The following is a 21,432-nucleotide window of genomic DNA, read 5'->3' as shown; positions in this document are numbered from 1 at the left end:
TCAGGATGGTGGAGGCACTGCCAAAGCAGGGCCAGGGAGGGGGGCGGGGAGAGTGTGGGCGTGGCCACACCTCGCTGTTTGGGGAGGCACCGCTTCCCGCAGACTCCCCTACCTGCCCCCGGCACAGTCAGTGCCAGAAGTGACATCACTTCTGCCCCGGGCCCCACATCCCCCCTCGAGACAGCTCTGCTTGTGATTTTTGGTGAAAATGACCGTTTATCACTAAGTCCAGCATGCCTGGGTGGCAAGCTAGACTGGAGAGCCTTAGGGGATGGTCTGTGACTCCATGGTAAAACTGTTATAGTGACCCAGGAGTTCACATTTTTTACTGAGTTGGTGAAATCTAATTATAGAACATACCACTAGTTTGGGGTGTCTGCCCTGTTTTTGACAGTCTGTCCTGAGGTAGGCACTAACAGTTGTGAGCTGATCCAGACAGCACGACAATAGTCTCAACGTTAGCTTCAACCTGGGAGTGACCATCTCTGTATTAGGCATTTGATCAGAACATAAATATATCAACTAGCACTGAGACTGGTAGTAACCTATTACTTTGGGGCTGATCAGAACTGCTGCCCTCCCAAATTATAAGTTTTGGTTTAAATATGGTTTAATCAACCTGATTATAATAATTTGATGCTTTGATATCAACCTACTTTAAGTTGATCTTGTTATATGTATTTTATACTTTTTTGCTAATTTAGTTAAGTTAAAAAATATACAAAAATGGAAACCTGTATGGCCCAGAATTCCGCCCCCCTGCCCTAAAAAAACCATCGGGGTCAGACTTGAAAGGTAGATAAACTGCCCGTATAGTCCTAAAGGAAGCACAGGCAAGGTGACATCTTTCTGCTTTTACAAAACACACTGAATAATCCAACAGCACAGTTCACTGCCCAATAGAGTTAGTTGTCAAAGTCTATAAATCACTAACTGGGTTCAGAACCTGGCTCCACCAAAGGTCTCTTTACCATCTGTGACCCATCAAGAGCGCTGTGCTCTACAGGGGCAGCCTGGAGAAGCTCAGAATAAGGGCTGGTTTACATACCAACTTGTACCAAAATAATGAAATAGTTTTAATTCATACCTTTTGTTATTTCAGTGCAAATTTGTTAGTAGACCAGCCCTGAGAGCCAGGCATTAGGGATAGAACATTCTCAATGGCAGGACCACAGCTACAGAACCAAAGGTCAGATCTAGCCCAAGCTCAACCTTATCAGGTCTAATCACATGCCCATATCTCTTGGCCTTGGCTTTTATCCAATTACTTTTATAATGGTCTGTATCAGACAGATATGATGGGAGAAGGAAAGACGACAGAGGAGGGGAAAAAACAATCCCCCAATTTGCTGGAGGTGGAAGATCATTTGAAATTTTGAGTTGCTTGGTTTACTGATAGTTATATTCACAGGTACTTCTGCACTTAACCAGTGAAATTTTATGTCATGTCAAGGGGGCCTAGAATACATGGGAAGGCTCTCTTGATATGTATACACTGAAATAGTTAGAGATATCATGGGCATGATTTTGCCTTTCAAAGTCTGTTATGCTAAACAAGTGTGCCCAGTACTTAAATATCATTGTGACAGCCATTTTAAAAGTGCTTTAGGAGGACAGATAACAGATTCAATGAAGTGGAAGCTCAAGAGCCACTTTTGGGTTCTTTGTGCTTTCCATTCAGTCCATCGTGAGCGCAAAGGTGGTCACCAGCTCTCAGTTGTTTTATCAGGGACAGCAGAAGGATATCCCCCTTGACATAGCAGCACAGAGCTAGAGTCCTCTTTACTGGGCCCCCGTGGTTGGAGTGAATGCTGTGGAGTGCACAGAGGCAAAGTTTGCAAAAGATGTACAAAAGACAGCCACATGGTACGCTTCTGGTTTTGTCCTAAACAGATTTTTTTTCCAGTACATGATGTAATGTTTCCAGAGTCCAATTAGATGTCCAAACAACACAACATATAGTATTTTAATTTATCCACACATGTACCTACTGGTCGCTGATGTAAAAATAAATGCTTTTCAAATGTAATTTGAAATAAAATTCTGTTTATACAGCTTCATGTAATAAAATGTTTTTCTAAGAAAATGAAGGGTTCAGAACATATTTTGTACTAAAAAAACAGTTAATAGTAACTGAAGAGGTCCATCCACAACAGACTTAAATTGGACATGATCTTATTCAGATTTAATATTTACATAAATATCTTGTTTCTGTATTTACAGTTTTAATGCTTAAATTAATTCAGACATTCAAAATTTCAGATTTTGACCACTATCCACTTGAACCCAACATCTTACGTTTAGATTACTTTTTAAAGTAATTTAAAATTTGGTTATAAAATAAACAGCAGAATCCGGTAAAAAGAAAAATAGGTCAACTGTCAGGGCCCTATCATTTATAAGAGAAGTGTTTTAAGGTACTTCTAATTATTTGGAGAATAAATCCTAAAATACGTTTAAAAAGTTTAGGTGTTAGAAAAATGCCCATTGGGGAAACTCTGGGCTTTATACCAGATAGCTAACAGATACCTAAACCTACTAGTCATCCACAATATCCATATAAATGATGGCTGGAGGGGCATTATCTAGAGACAACACCCAGATGATAACCCCTCCTTCCCTATCCCAGAAACTGGGATCAGAGAAGAGTGCTAGAATTCCTACTAAACTGCTAATCCCAGTCTGCACTCAGGAATCCATTTTCCTATCAGTACCCAGCTAGTAGAAGTCTGATAAACCGTAAGTCCCACTCACCATTTGGTTGCAAGATAGGAGAATGAGATACTCATTGAAGACTCAAATATCAGGGGCTGGATGAGGGATACAGTAGCAGAAAAACCTCCTGCAAAAGCTGAAGGTGGTATAGAGTAGTGAAGACACCACCCTCCCACATCATCAAGGAGTCTATAAAAGGAGTAAATGAAGTAGTAATCTCCTATATATACTCATCACAGCAAGAGGGGGTAAGGAACTGGAGAAAGAGTTTGAAAGTTGATCAGATGCTAGTGGGATCATACCACAGAGGCACCTGGCTGCTAAAAGTGTGGAGGAGGGCCTCTGCTCTTTTGCCCCTCCTCTAGCCTTCTGGCTCCTTCAATGGGAAAATGTCTACTAGTGCTCCAGTGACTGCCTCTGCAGCTGCTGCTCATAATAGACCTCCTAAACCCACAGGAGTTCTGTCAGTATCACCACTGCCCACAGGGTTCTAAATAGCTGTAGTAAAACTGATAAGATTCTGGCCACTTTTCACTGTGGTGCAACTATGGATAACAGGAGGTGGCACTGGATCTGAGTGACTGCAGACTTTGGAAGATAGCACTATATTGATTACACTTGGTTCACACATGGAAGACTCTCTTTGAACCCATAAGAGCTAGAAACATTTTTATTTTTAAATGAAAGCTTAGCGTTTACTCAACTGATAGAGCTCACCTGGAAAAGATTCTGTTCACCCTGCCAAATGGATTTTTAAACTTTGAAAACTTTAATTTGAACGCGTTGTTGTATTCTTGTAATAAAATAATTGTTATTTATACAACTACTGAACACAACTACCCTGATATTTTTTAGGACTACTAGCTGGCTGTCCTTGGAAATGCTATGTCCCTTGCCCAGTCTCATCCCTAAAGCGAGCAAAATGAAGAACAAACAACCCTGCTTACTGATTTTAGAGCATATTTCTTCTCCAAAGTCAGCCTGCAAAAACAATGGCATAATGGATACTCCTTGACAATTATGTCTCAAAGGTTTCAAGAGTAAATGTTCTGTTTACAATTTAAAGGGTGTTTTTCCCTAGTTGGCAGGCCTGTGAAAACTCAACCTGAGATGAGAAAATAGCTACATTATCAGTATGCATATCTTTACTAGTCAAAGATTTTGAGGGCCAATTTCTGTCCTCAGCAAGATTTAAAGTTTCCACAGGGATAAGTTTGGCATGCAACTGGAACCTGATTAAGAATTCTGCTGATACTGCATAAAACAGAATAGACTCCACCCCACTTTCCTACATTTTACAAATTCTGCAGGACTAACAGAAGTAGAAGTAGAAAAATAACTTTTGTTACTGAAACAAGCAGATACACCAAAAGCACATCGGAGCAAATCTGTTTATTAAGTGATACCACTTTAACAGTCCCCTTTCTAACCATAATCACTCCAAGACTCACTGCTCTTTAAGCTGAGGTCAGTCAAAACTGGTGGAATACACTGAATAAAAAGATTGTAAAAAAAACCAAAACCCACTTCCAAGCACTTTGCAATCATTAACATTTTAATTTTCACAACACTACTGTATCTGCAACCCTTAGGGATCCAAACACTATACATTTTAAGAGCTAAGGAAATTTTGCCAGTCTCATGCTAAAGATCTAAGACACAGGAGTACCTTGACAGACAGTATTTTTAGAGCAGGGGAGATCTGTGTTGGAACAATAATCCTTTGAGGATCAAGAACAAAAGCATACAGTCACTACAAGAGTCTCAAAGCCAATTAGGAAATTAGTGTGTAAAAGGTAAGTTACACCACACAGCTCATTTATATCATGACATTTCTTCAAAGTAAAGGTAACACTTTAAAAACTTGATTGGAAGGAAAAGTTCTTTAATGGACAGAATTCCCTTAATGTAGCCAAACACGGTCAGTGCTCAAAGACTTCTGAGGCTACAAGGCCTCATTACACAAAGCAATCAGCATCACCACCACCATATTTTGGAACAATAGCATTACATTCAGAGCTTGGCTTTGTGTGCCTTGTCTCCACAAACTAAAAAAAATGGGGAAAACCCAAGAGATGAATAAAAAAAATCTTGTCACGAATTTCTGGATCTTGAACCCTGCTTTCAAGAAAATGAAGTGATCCCTTTCCCTACCCCACACACACTTCAACCCTGACATGAGTTATTAAATATATACAGTGTTGCTGTACTCATGTTGGGCCCTCATCTTAGAGGCTTGAAGAGGTCTGTGTAAGCTCAAAAGCTCGTCTTTCTCACCACCAGAAGTTGATCCCATAAGAGGTATTACCTGACCAATTTTGTCCCTCACGCATTATTAAAGGCCTACCCAAACTAACAGTCAATAAGGTCACATCCACATTAGGAAAAAAAAGCCAAAGAGTTAAAAAGTGTTCATCCTGATGTAAAATGTACAGCTGCAAAGCAGCTGTATTTTTAATGTAACTGATTAAGGTAAACTCTGGGGAGATTTTCCTCGATCGGCTAACATGTTAAAAATACACCTTTTTCCTAGTAAAAGCAAGGCTTCAGAGTAAACTGTGTAGATCTTCATATGATACGATACCTGCTTGGATGAGCAGTGAAATAGTTAACTATACTGACATTTAAAGTACCATCTTTGACATCTGATTTGGCACGCATTGAAATGATTTGGGTAGTTCACACCTTAGAGCTATTGTTTCATATGTACTGAAACCTCAGGGCATGTCTACACTTCAAATTTTTGCCACTGCAAGTTACATTCGCATAAAGCCACCACAGTTAATATATAGCTTGTGCTCATGCATAGTTGGCTCTTTGTGCCGTACTGGCCATGACTGCTTGCTTCAATGTACAGTGCAGAGCACCATGAAAAGGTATCCTGATCTGTATCCTCAGTGTTTTTTGAGATGTTTTGACAATGCATGGTGGTCAAGTTCCCATCGTGCAATTTTCTCCACTCCATAACTTCCACACCTATTTTGATATAGTCATGAACCTGTGCAGGTCTTGTCACTGTTCGCCATCTCTGACAGAAGGATGGAGCTTGCACAGCTCTGCACTATTGTCATTAGCACTGGAAGCACAGGATCCACAATCCTCCAGTATTTGCAGAGCCACAAGAAGAGATGATTTCCTGCAGGACAAACTGTTGCGGGGCATAGCGAAAACCAATTCAAGACTGTTGGTGGCATTAATGGAGCAGGTGGATGGAAGGGGTTTCTGATCAACATGACTCCTTGGAAGTACAGTTCACAATGCTGAGCAGAGCAGTCAGTGTTAGGCATTGTGGGACAGCTGCTGGAGGACTGATAGGGTTGACCTTGGTAACACAGCATCTACACTCAAGCTCCGTCAACCTCAGTACATCGACCATGGCTCAATGTTACTATGTCAGCATAATGAAAAGTTTATATCAGTGGGAGACAAATTTTAGCGTCGACACATGCACAACTAGGGTGATGCAAAGCTACTTATGTTGACCTAATTTTGTAGCGTAGACAAGGCCTCAGGCAAACACTGCTTTCCTTGGTTGCACTCAAGTCATATTTCCAAGGTTTTCTTCACAACAGCTAATGACTTTTTTTTTTTAAACCAAGGACAGAGAATAATCAAGAAGCCCAACCCCACACATTTTGAGAAACGATACACAAAATTGCCGATAGAGGACAACTTAATAGAATCATGATTGGAGACATTTTGTTGGTGACTTGCCAGTACATAAAAAGGCAAAATCTTAAGTAACTTAAATCTATTTCCAACAGTTATTTATGTTAAAACAATGACAAGACCATACCGCAATTTTGAATCTAAAATCTTGAAAAATACATCAGAATCCAAGAGCAAAAGAAAAGTACTAAGGAGAGGAGAACTAAGAATGTATGCTACTATCTGACAGGTTTACAAAGGAAAGTAACCTTGTCCCCCTCACCTCCAGCTTTCTTGGTTGTATTTTACTTTTTTATTATTACATAACGATGTAGCTTGGTATTCTGGTATATTCAATAAAGAAATATCTTTCTCACTTCCATTTCAACTACCCGAAATATCTTAAGAGAAGCTCATGCTAGCAATGATACCAATGCATTCTGATATCTTCTTTTAAATTTTTCTGTTTTTAAAGTTTTTGTGAATTTCTGGTATCAAGATGCTGGGATATTATTCATGGAAGATTAGTTACAACATGACAAAAAAGTTTGACAAGTGAACATTCAGAACAAAACATACTTTAATTATATTAATAAAACAACAGATAGGAAAGATGGTATTTTTATGCAGCTGTGACACATTACATTGCCACAGCAAAAATAAACTGGCAGATAGAGACTCCAATGAATTATACAAAGTATTGGACTACACTGCAGGATAAAAGTTCTAGGAACATGCTAATTGTTTTTCACAGAAGTAGCCAGCATTTAGCAATGTACATGGCTAAAGATACACAGTAATACATCAGCAGCCAGCCCCATCAGCTCCCCTTCCCCCCACTTCCCTGCTCCCAGCGCCTCCCACCCACTGGCACCCCTCTGATCAGAGCCTCCCTCCCTGCATGTCCCGATCAGCTGTTTTGTGGCATGCAGGAGGCTCTGTGGGTGGGTGGGGGCAGGGAGGAGCAGCGAGGGCACAGCAGGCTCAGGGGAGGGCGTGGAAGGGGTGGAGTGAGGGGCAGGGCCTGTGGCAGAGCCGGGGTTGAAAAGTGAGCACCCCCCTGGGCACATCGGAAAGTTGGCACCTGTAGCTCCATCCCCAGAGTCGGTGCCTATACAAGGAGCTGCATATTAATTTCTGAAGAGCCGCATGTGGCTCTGGAGCCACAGGTTGGCCACCCTGATCTAGTCCATTCCTCTGCCAGGATTGTTTCCTACGAAGTATTTATTGGTACTTTTTCCAGTCTAGTCCTAACTGTACTTAGTACTGCAGACTCCACTAATTCCCTTGCACAATCTGAAAGACCTTGATATTTGGAATATTATTCTGATATTCAGCTTACTTTCAGGAATCATCATCCTAGTTTTAGCTATTGAACAATTTTTCCTCCCTCCTTGGTGTTCACTTAAGTTATTTGTTCAATCAATGACAGAGTTCCACAACATACTATCGTAGTAAATCCATATATTATTTTACAATTTAATTTCAGATACACATCTGTGCTGCATCTACAGACCAGAGCTCTCATGGTGTGTAAACTTGACACTACTCAACAGCATAGACCTTAGTTTTCAAAAAAAATATGCATGAAAAACACACAGTAACTATGAGCACAACAGTGTATTTTTGAAAGCTTAACCATTTAGGTCTAATTCTTGTCAACTATTATTTTACTAGGATCAGATAAACATTTTAATATGAACCCTTCTTTCCCTGTCCCATTAAATGGATAGAAAGTTGTCATTGTCAGTCTTTGCAGATCAGACAATCACTCAAGCATTCATGAACCATTAACACTAGTTAATTTGGACTATTATTCAGACATCTTTTTATATTTCAAATACATCTATCTAACTCCAGGCACAATACATGGCCCAATACTGTATCTATTTGTAAATTAAAAAATAAAATAAAGTAGTCTTACCTTTTCACTGGTTAGGGGTTTCAATGGTTTTTCTGATTCCCTCTCTCTCTTCTTCTCATCTTTTTTTTTCTCCTTTTCCTTCTGTAAGAGAAAGAGTGTGTTACTTGCTAGGAAAAAAGTGTTTGCAAATAATATTAACTTAAAAATTTTTTAAAAAGTCCTGCTGAACACAAATGAAAGTCTTCATATAAAGTATAGAAACTGATTACACATCTTAAAGTTATAATTTTTGAAAATGATAAAGTAAAATTATTTATTGTACTTTCCTCATGTGTATTATAGTAAAAGTCCATAGTCAGTATGGTAGGTTCCAGTGTTGCAAAGAGAGATTATCAAACTCAAATAAGCCTCTGGTCTAGTTAAAAAGCCTAGTGGTTTCAGGCTTAGCACACCTCATTACACCTGTAACTGAATAGTAAATGATAACTTTAAAAGGTATAATCTGAGTTCAGAGAACTATAGCAATTAGATCAATGTTCATTTTCAACTAGTACAATTTTATTCAGTTTCTCCATACCCACCCCATCGTTTTCCCTATTTTCCCAATAGTTTGGCAGCTGCAGCAGCACGGTAACAGCTTTTCCAAAGCTTGCATAACTTTGTCGAGCATAAAGTTATGAATAGTGAATAATAATACATTTGCGTGCCCCAATTAGAATAAACTATTTTTTAAAGACATGCAAGATATTTGTGTGTGCGCGCGCTCATTGTCAGTGAAGGATAATCTTTCAGTAATGAGGTATAACAGTAACGAATGTCCAGTAATCCTATTTTTAAAAGTCTTCAAGTGTAGCTAGTCCTGAGACACTAGTTTTAACTATTTGTGAAGTTTGAAGCATCCGCATTATTCTCTTAAGATCACTTGGATATGGAAAAGGCCCGACACTGAGTGCTAAACTTTTAAAGGACCCACTTTAAAATTAAATTTTAACTTATTAACTAATTTGCTTGTAAATTCTCCAAACTCATTCTATACCCAGAGTAAATGCTATAATTTTTGGAAGATACACCACGTTCTTCACACAAAAATATGGTTGAATCCCTGCTTGCTTAATGGGTAAAATTTTGAGAAGCACAAATCCCATTTCAAAAGTGACCTTAGGCACTGAGGAACTTAAGAACCTAAGTCACCTTTGGCATAGGACACAGGCTTCTAAGTGACTTAGGGGTTTTTGAAAATTTTGCCTAATAATATTTGTCCCAAAAGTTTTCAAATAGTGTCAGGTGACATAAGAAAAATCAGGCTTAAAATTAACTAGCTTTTATGCCTGTAGTGTATGGCATTAATAAACTTAAGAGCCTTTAGGCTTTGAAGCTTGCACAAATGATGCCTATACATCACTGAATGGCTTTACTTGCATGCAATGTACTATAATACTCTCAAGAGGGAACTCATACTGTACTGTTATGCAGACAGTGAAACCAAAAAAGTTTGTGTTGCATTACAGTACTATAACCTTACTACCTTAATTGACCTTGATTATATCAACTTTCTGCTTTTTTCCCCCATTCCTCCTGTCCCACAGCAAGCCACTAGAAAAATCACCAGTTTAATCTAACCACAAATAATATTATGCATTAATCATAACTTTATGATAGACAAAGTTACGCAAGCTTTGTAAAAGCTGTTACTATATCACTGCAGGTTCCAAACTGTTGGGTAGATATGAGAAATGAATGGGGGGTATGGAGGTACAGCTATATTGTGTGTGTCTGGGAATGGTACCATATATGCCACCTTCACTGTAGCAATTGACTGAACTACATTTCTTTGAACAGCACCTGCAGGAGAATCACTGACATCTACACAGCACTTCACAAAACCGAGGTAAACATAAAGGTTTAAATGAAATGATAACACAACCCAAAGATGCACAGAATCATAGAATATTAGGGATAGAAGAGACCTCAGGAGGTCATCTAATCCAATCCCCTGCTCAAAGCAGGACCAACACCCACTAAAATCATCCCAGCAAAGGCTTTGTCAAGCTAGGCCTTAAAAACCTCGAAGGATGGAGATTCCACCACCTTCCCAGGTAACCCACTGCAGTGCTTCACCACCCTCCTAGTGAAACAGTGTTCCCTAATATCCAACCTAAACCTCCCCCACTGCAACTTGAGTCCATTCCTCCTTGTTCAGTCATCTGCCACCACTTTGGAACCCCCCTTCAGGTAGTTGAAGTTTGCTATCAAATCTCCCCTCACTCTTCTCTTCTGTAGACTAAATAACCCCAGTTCCCTCAGCCTCTCCTTGTAAGTCATGTCCCCAGCCCCCTAATCATTTTTGTTGCCCTCTGCTGGACTCTCCAATTTGTCCACATCCCTTCTGTAGTGGGGGGGACCAAAACTGGACACCATGTTCCAGGTGTGGCCTCGTGGCAGTAGGGTGACCTGATGTATTAATTTTATTGGGATAGTCCCGATATTTTGGGTTTTGTCTCATATACCTTACAGCTACTACCCCCAATCCCAATTTTTTCACACTTTCTACCTGGTTACCCTAGGCGGCAGGTGAAGCAACACCCAATCAAATAAGAGAAGAAAGAGGAGGTGCAGCAAGAGACAATGGTACAGAGAGGAGAGACTGCAGTCCTTTGCAGCCAAAGTCACATCAGAGAGAAGGACCGGGAAATGCAACAAAAAACTGTTTTCCCTCTTGGAGAGGCACATCATGATGCTGAAGAGGAGAACATATGTACTCTGGCAAACCCTATCTGTATTCCATTGTGGATATGCATGTGCTCCACATGCCTGGAATCACACAGTTCTTGGAGACAGGTTTCAGAGTGGTAGCCATGTTAGTCTGTATCAGCAAAAAGAACGAGGAGTACTTGTGGCACCTTAGAGACTAACCAATTTATTTGGGCATAAGCTTTTGTGGGTTAAAACCCACTTCGTCAGATACATGCAGTGGAAAATAGAGTAGGGATATATATAATATATATACACACACACACACACACACACACACACACACAGAGAACATGAAAAAATGGGTGTTGTCATACCAACTAAGTTATAGTTGATATGGTCACTCCCATTTTTTCATGTTTTTCCACATTTGATTTACCAGAGTATATGTTCCTTTCTATTTTCTTCAATAGGATCTGATTTCCACTTTTTAAAGAGTGCCTTTTTGCCTCTAACCGCCTCTTTTACTCTGCTGTTTTGCCATGGTGGCATTTTTTGGTTCTTTTACTGTTTTTTGTTTGGGGTACTCATTTCGTTTGAACTTCTATTATGGTGTTTTTCAATTGTCTCCATGCAGCTTGCAGGCATTTCACCCTTGTGACTGTTTCTTTTAATTTCTATTTAATTAGCATCCTCATTTTTATATAGTTCCCCTTTGTGAAGTTAAATGCTCCAATGGTGTTCTCTACATCCCTACAAGGACGTTAAATTTCATTACATTATCTTCACTATCAATGAGCAGTTCAGGTATATTCATCTTCTGGTCTAGATGCTATGTTTCACTTAAGACCAAATTATGTCTTAAATTAAGACCTCTCCTCTGGATGGAGGTGGGAGCGCAGGAGGACAAGCTGCTCCAAGTAGTAATCATTTATGGTGTCTAGACATTTTATCTCTGCCTCCCTTCCTGAGGTGACATTTATATGAGAATAGTTTAAATCCCCCATTATTATTCTATTTTCTGTTTTTGTAGCCTCTCTAATCTCCCTGAGCATGTCAAACACTGTCAAGTCATCATCAGGCAGTCTGAACTAAATTCCTACTGCTTTGTTCTTAACATTCAAGCATGGAAATTCTATCCGTAGAGATTCTATGGCACAGAGATTCATTTATTTATTTACTATATTTAACTCCTACACTTACCTCTCTCCCACAACCTGCTCTATTATTCCTATATATTTTGTACACTGGTATTACTGGTTTCAGAGTAGCAGCTGTGTTAGTCTGTATTCGCAAAAAGAAAAAAGAGTACTTGTCGCACCTTAGAGACTAACAAATTTATTTGAGCAGTATTATTTATACTGAATGCATCCGATGACGTGAGCTGTAGCTCACGAAAGCTTATGCTCAAATAAATTTGTTAGTCTCTAAGGTGCCACAAGTACTCCTTTTCTTTTTACTGGCATCACTCCACCAAGTTTCTGTGATGCTTATTACATGAATATACTCATTTAACACCAGTTCATCATCTTAGTATTTAGACTTCTAGCATTTGTATACAAGCAGTTACAAAATTGTCATTATTTGGTTGTCTGACTTCCTGTGATGTAATCACATGGGACTCTTGTTTGTCTGTTTTGCTTCAGTTCCTTTATCAATTTCTATCCTCTCCTCTTTACTAGGATATAGAGTATCCCTTTAACAAATCCTCCCCAAAGGGATGTTTCTGACCAAACCACGTGCGCCTCCACGTCTGTCAGCTTTCCCCCAAGCCCTTAGTTTAAAAACTCCTCTGCTATCTTCTTAGTTTTACAATCTGGTTCTGTTTGCTTTAGGTGGAGCCCCCATCCTTCCTATATAGGCTCCTCCCTTCCCAGACCATCCCCGAGTTATAAACCTAAATCTCTCCTCCCAACACCATAATTTTATCCACACATTGACACCCTGCAATTCTGCCTAGGTTTCTGGAACTGGAAGTATTTCAGAGAATGCTACAATGGAGGTCCTGATAGCAATCTAAATTTGACCTCCAGGCCCTCTACCTTACCCTTTCCCTGTGTCACTGGTACCTACATGTACCACAACCAGCAGCTCCTCCCCGGCACAGCAAATAAATCTATATAGATGTCTCGCAAGGTCTGCAACCTTTGCATCCAGTCAGCAATACACCACGTGATCCTCCCAGTCATCACAAACCTAACTACCTGTATTTCTAATAATCGAATCCCCATTTACTACTACTGGTCTCTGTTATTACAAAGAGGTCCCCTCCCTCAGAGTAGTCACCTCATTGCAAGAGGCTATCATAAAATCAACTGTAAGAAAGGTCCCAATTATTGAGTTTTTTCCCCCACCACTCCAGCTTGATGTTCTACTTCCCAGAGACTTTCATCCTCCTCAACAGCACAGAGGCTGTCAGATAGGGAGTAGGACCACTCTGCTATGTCCCTGAAAATTTCTATCACTCTGAGCTCCTTCAATGAAATCCCTCTGGTCTCAAGAGACTGTGCTCAATCACTGAAGGCCCTGAGGTGCTTGCAACGAATGCACGCATGACAGCAGACCACACAGTATGTAGGTTATTGGCCTAAGTTTAGAGTCTGTTTGTTAGGTCTATCTGCCTCTCATACTCCCTCTGTAAACTGCTTTGGAAAATTCCCACTTGCTGCTCCTGTTTGCTAGCTCAGTGAAGTCTCTCTTCCTCTTCAAATGAAGATGGTTTCACAAAAAATAAAGTGGATTGACTGATTCAGGTGAAACTCCAAAACAATTCTGGGGGTGAATTTAGGATGTAAATGCAATGAAATGTTGTCTCTATAGAATAAGGTGTATGGCAGATCTGCCATTAGTGCTCTGAGCTCACCCACCCTCCTAGCTGAGGTAATGGCTACCAGGAATGGAAACTTCAGAGATCAGAGACAGATACTGAACATGTATCTGTTCCCCCAGGAATGTGTGGGCCCCTTACTGAATGAGGGAGGCAACCTAGTGACAGAGGATGTGGAAAAAGCTAATGTACTCTATGCTTTTTTTGCCTCTGTTTTCACTAACAAGGTCAGCTCCCAGACTGCTGCGCTGGGCATCACAAAATGGGGAAGAGATGGCCAGCCCTCTGTGGAGAGAGCGATGGTTAGGGACTATTTAGAAAAGCTGGACGTGCACAAGTCCATGGGGCCGGACGAGTTGCATCCGAGAGTGCTGAAGGAATTGGCGGCTGTGATTGCAGAGCCATTGGCCATTATCTTTGAAAACTCGTGGCGAACCGGGGAAGTCCCGGATGACTGGAAAAAGGCTAATGTAGTGCCAATCTTTAAAAAAGGGAAGAAGGAGGATCCTGGGAACTACAAGCCAATCAGCCTCACCTCAGTCCCTGGAAAAATCATGGAGCAGGTCCTCAAAGAATCAATCCTGAAGCACTTGCATGAGAGGAAAGTGATCAGGAACAGCCAGCATGGATTCACCAAGGGAAGGTCATGCCTGACTAATCTAATCGCCTTTTATGATGAGATTACTGGTTCTGTGGATGAAGGGAAAGCAGTGGATGTATTGTTTCTTGACTTTAGCAAAGCTTTTGACACGGTCTCCCATAGTATTCTTGTCAGCAAGTTAAGGAAGTATGGGCTGGATGAATGCACTATAAGGTGGGTAGAAAGCTGGCTAGATTGTCGGGCTCAACGGGTAGTGATCAACGGCTCCATGTCTAGATGGCAGCCGGTATCAAGTGGAGTGCCCCAAGGGTCGGTCCTGGGGCCGGTTTTGTTCAATATCTTCATAAATGATCTGGAGGATGGTGTGGATTGCACTCTCAGCAAATTTGCGGATGATACTAAACTGGGAGGAGTGGTAGATACGCTGGAGGGGAGGGATAGGATACAGAAGGACCTAGACAAATTGGAGGATTGGGCCAAAAAAAATCTGATGAGGTTCAATAAGGATAAGTGCAGGGTCCTGCACTTAGGACGGAAGAACCCAATGCACAGCTACAGACTAGGGACCGAACGGCTAGGCAGCAGTTCTGCGGAAAAGGACCAAGGGGTGACAGTGGACGAGAAGCTGGATATGAGTCAGCAGTGTGCCCTTGTTGCCAAGAAGGCCAATGGCATTTTGGGATGTATAAGTAGGGGCATAGCGAGCAGATCGAGGGACGTGATCGTTCCCCTCTATTCGACATTGGTGAGGCCTCATCTGGAGTACTGTGTCCAGTTTTGAGCCCCACACTTCAAGAAGGATGTGGATAAATTGGAGAGAGTCCAGCGAAGGGCAACAAAAATGATTAGGGGACTGGAATACATGAGTTATGAAGAGAAGCTGAGGGAGCTGGGATTGTTTAGCCTGCAGAAGAGAAGAATGAGGGGGGATTTGATAGCTGCTTTCAACTACCTGAAAGGGGGTTCCAAAGAGGATGGCTCTAGACTGTTCTCAATGGTAGCAGATGACAGAACGAGGAGTAATGGTCTCAAGTTGCAGTGGGGGAGGTTTAGATTGGATATTAGGAAAAACTTTTTCACTAAGAGGGTGGTGAAACACTGGAATGCGTTACCTAGGGAGGTGGTAGAATCTCCTTCCTTAGAGATTTTTAAGGTCAGGCTTGACAAAGCCCTGGCTGGGATGATTTAACTGGGAATTGGTCCTGCTTCGAGCAGGGGGTTGGACTAGATGACCTTCTGGGGTCCCTTCCAACCCTGATATTCTATGATTCTATGTAGATAGCAGTTCAAAGGATAGCTTGGTGAGCACCAAAAAAAACCCAAGGTTTAAGTCCCATGGAGGAGTACATTTCCTTAGTGGCAGAAAGATTTAAACTAGGTCCTTCCGGAATCTGGTAGCTGGTGGGTGAACAAAAGTTAAGTAATCATGTTAAGGTGGGGGTATACACTGATTACAGGTCCACCTGGTAGCAAAGAGTTGATGGAAAGACCAGATGTTTTGGTGGAAAGAGGATAGTCATAGGGCATATGAATTACTGTTGTGCCCAGCTGGAAACACTACTTAGCCAACTGGAAGCGTATTTCCTAGTAGAATCTTTTTGACTATTAGTAAGAACGTTTTGCATGGCTTCAGAGCATGAATGGGTTAGGAGATTCAAAAAAGGTGGAATGTTGATCCGCAACTGAGATGACATGTGTAGGAGACTTGGGAACCAAAAGTGTCTAGGCGAATTGGGGGCAATGGGCACAACTCGTGCCTCATCCTGATGAATTTTCCATAAGACCCAAGGTAGGAGTGGCAGGGGAAGGTAGGCATAGTTCAGATGATCTGGCCATAAAAGGAGAGCATCGCCATGAGAAAGTGAGCTATGGCGCCTCTCGAATACAGCATGTTGCACTTCCAGTTCATTTGAGAGGCAAACGGTTCCCGTGGGAGTTCCCCACAAAGCAAAGATACCGTTTACCACAGAGTTGTATAGCTCCCACTCATGGTCGATAAAATGTCTGCTGCAGAGGTTGACCAGCACATTCTGATTCCCTACCAGGTCAACTGGCAATACGATGATTCAATTGGTGATGCACCAATTTCACAGATTGACTGCTTCTGCACAGAGGGGAATACAGCTTGCTCCTGTGTGCCTGTTGATGTAAAAGCCAGTCATCACATTGTCAGACATCATATGAGAACAGTGACATTGGATGAATGGGAGAAAGGATTTGCAAACCTCTCTGACTGCCCGAAATTCCAGAACATTGATGTGCATCCAGGCCTCTCGGGACATTCAAATACCCTGCACCATGCAGCTATCCACATTGGCTCCCCAGCCTAAGAAGGAGGCAACTATAATCATCTAGTGTGAAGAAAAGAAGGGAATGCCCATGCATACTATGTGAGGATTTTTCCACCATAGTGGAGGAGATGATGTTACTTTGGTGGGAACTATGGTGTTCATGGACTGTTTGGTCAGTACATTGTTTGAAGCCAAGCATGCAGGCAATGAAGATGGAGTCTGTTGAACAGCGTGACATAAGCATATGATGCCATATATCTCAGGAGAGAAAGACAGAAGATTCTGATCGACCTTCAAGAACTGTTCACAACCTGATCTATAAAGTTGTTCATCCCTTGGAACCTGTCCATTGGCAGATAAGCTCTCACTGTGACTGAATTTAGGGATGCTCCAATGAAGTCTGTGGTGGAGTGTGGACAGACTAGGGAAGACAGGAGCTGAAGCACTTATAAAGCTGACTTGTAGGCTTCTTGACATGTCTTGAAGATAGAGGAGATAGAGGAGGACAGCAAAGCCATGACATCTGATAAGAGGGCTACTACCAAGACAACCTTGGTAAAGATCCTGAGGGCAGGAGCACGGCCGAATGGGAAAATCCTTTCCTTGGTAACGAAGAGATACCCTGTCTACTCCTCACTGCTGTAGAAGGAGTTCTACTTCCTGTTTGAGAATCTCCTCCTGAAAACAGACCCTGAAAAAGAGGGAGGAGAGAGGCTTTGGAGGGATCATGGAGGCAAATTTGATCACAGCTGGAATCGATGTTTAACACCCATTGGCCCATAATTACTGCACTCCAGGTGTGGAAAAATGGTGCCAAATAACCCCCAAATGATGTGGGGGAAATCAGCAGATGGTGGCAGCTCTTGAACTCCTGTCAAAAATAGTTTAGCCAATAGCTGGAACTGGGATGGTGATGTTAACACAAAGTGCAGGGAAATGAACTTCTGAACCCTTTGCCTCTTATGAGGAGTCTCATAAGGCTGCTAGTGGTAAAATTGTTGAGCCACTGGTCTAGTTTTATATGACTGCCTGTGGAATTTCTCTCTTTGGGGAAAGTGTATATTTTTCCAGGGAGTGGAGGATGGCCCTGCAGTCCTTCTGAGTGTGCAAGGACTCACCTGTCTTTTGGTTAAAACGATTAACTTCTTTGAAGGGCAGGTCCTGCACAGTATGTAAAGCACCACATATGAATCTGATTTCCTGGGCTTTCTCCATGCTGACAGAAATTAGTTTGAAAATGGCATGGGCACCAGGTGCATTTTGGGATTCAGCAGGGGGAAGTATGGGAGTTTCATCCCGCTTCCTATAGTTTTCCTGGCCTTTTGGAGTTATGCCTTTACCCATCTCAAGAAGCTCCCAGAATGCAGGAAGCCTGGGAGAGATGCCACGAATCCTGATAGATCTACCCAGATAGCAATGTACCAAAATGAAGGCAGCATGGTGTGGGCCCACGGCTGAAAGAGAAGATTGTGTGGTTGCACCAGCATAAACTCATTGTAAACACACAATGAAATTAAGATAAATTGATTGATCTATACTGATGTATGTTACACTGCTGGAGCTTTCCGATGAAGGTCAGCCTATAGTAACATATTGGTTAAGTACTGCGTCAGGGGAAAAACTCTACCTGCTGAATCCCCAAGAGTAGGCTTTGCAGTACCTACTGTAGATGTTTTTTGGATGTCTAACATGTAAGTACTCACACCCAGCTTAATTCTCCTTACCTTTTGAGATCTGATGTCACTGTGGTACAGTTACTAGAACCAAAAATAACATTTAGATATTTGGTCTAAATCTCAGCACATGCACTAATGAGTAACAATGAACAGTTTAAAATATAGATGTTCCCAGATTGGTACTCATTGCAGCTTTGTAAATGCAACATGGCTTTCAAAATTATAAAAAATTTATTTTTATCTGGACAGTGAGAAAAGAGAACTCATGACCTCTTGCTTGAGGAGTTAAATCCGCAGAGTATTCTCCAGTGTGGTCCACTGTGTCGGTGTAGGGCTCTGTATTAGCCTCCCCACAGGATAACCTGTCAATTATCCAGACTCTGAGTGAAGTTTAACAAGTATCTTCACATCCACCTACCAGAACTCAGCATCACAAGTAAATGATCCTGGCCACCGATATTAAAATATTAGATTACACAAGAAGATGGGATCAATGTACAGTCTTCTTGTGAAAATTTAATTTCACTGTATATAGCCCCAGTTCATATCAGATTTTTCATTTGAAAACCTGAACAGAAAATATTTTTTAAGCCTGCTGTAAACTGATTTTCAACCTTGTCTTGGAAGGAAATGCTTTTAATTCTGATTCAGGGGCACAGAATTGCATGGATAAATAGATATGCAGGACATACAGAAGATCTTCACTTGAAAAGCTATTTCCTAAAATTTCAGAGCATTTATCAGTGGTTTCTTCAGAGGCAGAAATTTGAACAGTAACATATTTAAAGCAATTGTGACAAGGCTAAAGATTTTTTTAAAAAAAGACAGCAGAGTGAGACTTCAAAATATTGTCTAAAACTGGGGTTTGCAACGTATGGCACGCATGCTAAAGACGGCACGCGAGCCAATATTCAATAGCACGCTGCTGCCAGCTGGGTCCCGGCCAGCCTGCTGCCGAACCCAGGCTGGCTGGGGCTGAGCTGGGCTGGCGGCTGGGGGGCTGGCTGGCAGCAGTGTGCCATTAAAAATCCTGCCCACCCCGGCCCGCTCTTCTCCACCCCCCGCCCCTCCCACGGGGGCAGGGTGAAGAAGCTTGGTCCTGCAGGCTGCTGCAGGGCAGGCAAGTTTCCCCCTCCCCCACTGGCGTGCTGGGTTCCTGCCCCTCCTCCGATCAGCTGATGGCCCTCCCAAGGGAGGAGGAAGAAGCGGAGCCAGAGTGCACCCGCTGCTCAGGGGAAGAGGTAGAGAAGGGGGGGGGTGGCGGGTGGAATCAGGGCATGTCCCCTCCAGCACCCTGCCGTGAGCCGCTCTGGGCTGCGAGTGCCCCCAGGACCCTAGCCCACACCCCCCAGTCCTCTGCCCTGACCCCTGCACCCCCCCATGTCCCCAGCCCTGACTCCAGCACCCCCCACACATCCCATGCCCTGGTAAGTACTCCACACCCAAACCTCCTGCCCCAACCCTGAGTCCCCTTCCTCATTCTAGCTCCTGGCCAGACCCTACACCCCAACCTGATCCTTCATCCCCAGCTCTATGCTCAGTGCAGAGAGAGAGGAAGAGAATGGGCTAGAACCAGGGAGAAGGTAGGTACCCACTCTATGTGGGCAGGACTGGGATCCCAGACCAGCAGCAGGGACCCCGGCTGGTAGGAGCCGGCAGACGGAACCCCAAACCGGCAGCGGGCTGAGTAGCAGTGGGCTGAGCCGCTCAGCTCACTGCTGGTCTGGGGTTCCGGCCGCCGGCCTCGCTCAGCCCACTACCAGTCTGTGGTTCTGGCTGCCAGCCCCTTGCCAGCAGAGGTCCCGGCATCCCAGCCACAGGCCCCATTCAGCCTGCTGCTGGCCTAGGTGAACGGAAGCCCAGGCTGGCAGTACGCTGAGCAGGCTGGAGGCATAAGATCAGCATTTTAATTTAATTTTAAATGAAGCTTCTTAAACATTTTGAAAACCTTGTTTACTTTACATACGACAATAGTTTAGTTATATAATATATAGACTTATAGAGAGACCTAAAAAATGTTAAAATATATTATTGGCACGCGAAACCTTAAATAAAAGTGAATAAATGAAGACTCGGCACATCACTTCTGAAAGATTGCCGACCCCTGGCCTGAAACATGAACATCATCATATTATCTGATACATGCTCAAGAGAAGGAGTACTTGTGGCACCTTAGAGACTAACCAATTTTTTTGAGCATAAGCTTTCGTGAGCTACAGCTCACTTCATCGGATGCATACTGTGGAAACTGCAGAAGACATTATATACACAGAGACCATGAAACAATACCTCCTCCCACCCCACTCTCCTGCTGGTAATAGCTTATCTAAAGTGATCACTCTCCTTACAATGTGTATGATAATCAAGTTGGGCCATTTCCAGCACAAGAGAACTACTCTGATGACCATATGAAGAAAATTTGAGTTGATCTGAGTTGAACATGCTGCACAAAAGGACATAGATAGTAAGCTCCAAGGTATGATTATTATTAAAGATAAGTGTGAATGCCCTGGCAGCTAAATCACTAAGCCAGATTCAAAATATATATATTTTGAAGCCACGTGACAGAATTTAAAGAGTATATATTATCTCCTTTGAAATCAGTTCAATACACCACTGGAGGAGCGTGTTGCCTGTATAGTTTCCATCCACACCTGGCCAAGTGAAGTAGCAATAGATCAAATTTAGTGCCCAAATTAGATTCTAGCGATGGAACTGTTCACTGCCTGTACACTAGGTGGCCAAGATGGTCCTCTTGCTCCATTTTTAACTCATTTCTTTATAAGTATTAGAAAATTGAGGAAGGAGAGCATTTATACTTGTTTCCTTCCCATAAATATTGGGAAGGGTTTTATTTAAATGATAAAAATTAAACCTAAGTTTCCATTAACAGGTCGACGTATAATACAAATTTAAACAAACACTATCATTGCTGTAGTTTTACCCTTTTTTTGAAATATAGTCATGTTTCCCTGCACAGCACATACTCATTAAATGGTACCCTATGTGTGTTCACACACTAAATATATTTCATACCAAAAGTTGTTATAAGATGGTAATTTTGAATGTGAAGACCCCCCAGACAGGAAATGCCCAAGTTATTTATATGGGTCCTTATC

At 42.1% G+C, this 21,432-nt stretch overlaps 1 protein-coding gene across 3 annotated transcripts in view; it reads right to left on the bottom strand.

Annotated features, from left to right (window-relative positions):
* Window positions 1-21,432, bottom strand: part of SMAP1 (small ArfGAP 1) — a 221,387-nt gene that overhangs the window by 109,136 nt on the left and 90,819 nt on the right. For all 3 annotated transcript variants that reach the window (XM_073336382.1, XM_073336380.1, XM_073336383.1), the window contains one exon: window positions 8,288-8,368. In XM_073336382.1, the coding sequence (XP_073192483.1) occupies window positions 8,288-8,368 (81 nt within the window). The remainder of the gene's footprint in view (window positions 1-8,287; window positions 8,369-21,432) is intronic.

This window comes from Lepidochelys kempii, chromosome 3, assembly GCF_965140265.1.
Source record: "Lepidochelys kempii isolate rLepKem1 chromosome 3, rLepKem1.hap2, whole genome shotgun sequence".
Classification (NCBI taxonomy): domain Eukaryota; kingdom Metazoa; phylum Chordata; order Testudines; family Cheloniidae; genus Lepidochelys; species Lepidochelys kempii.
This window is presented reverse-complemented; position numbering and strand designations above follow the sequence as displayed.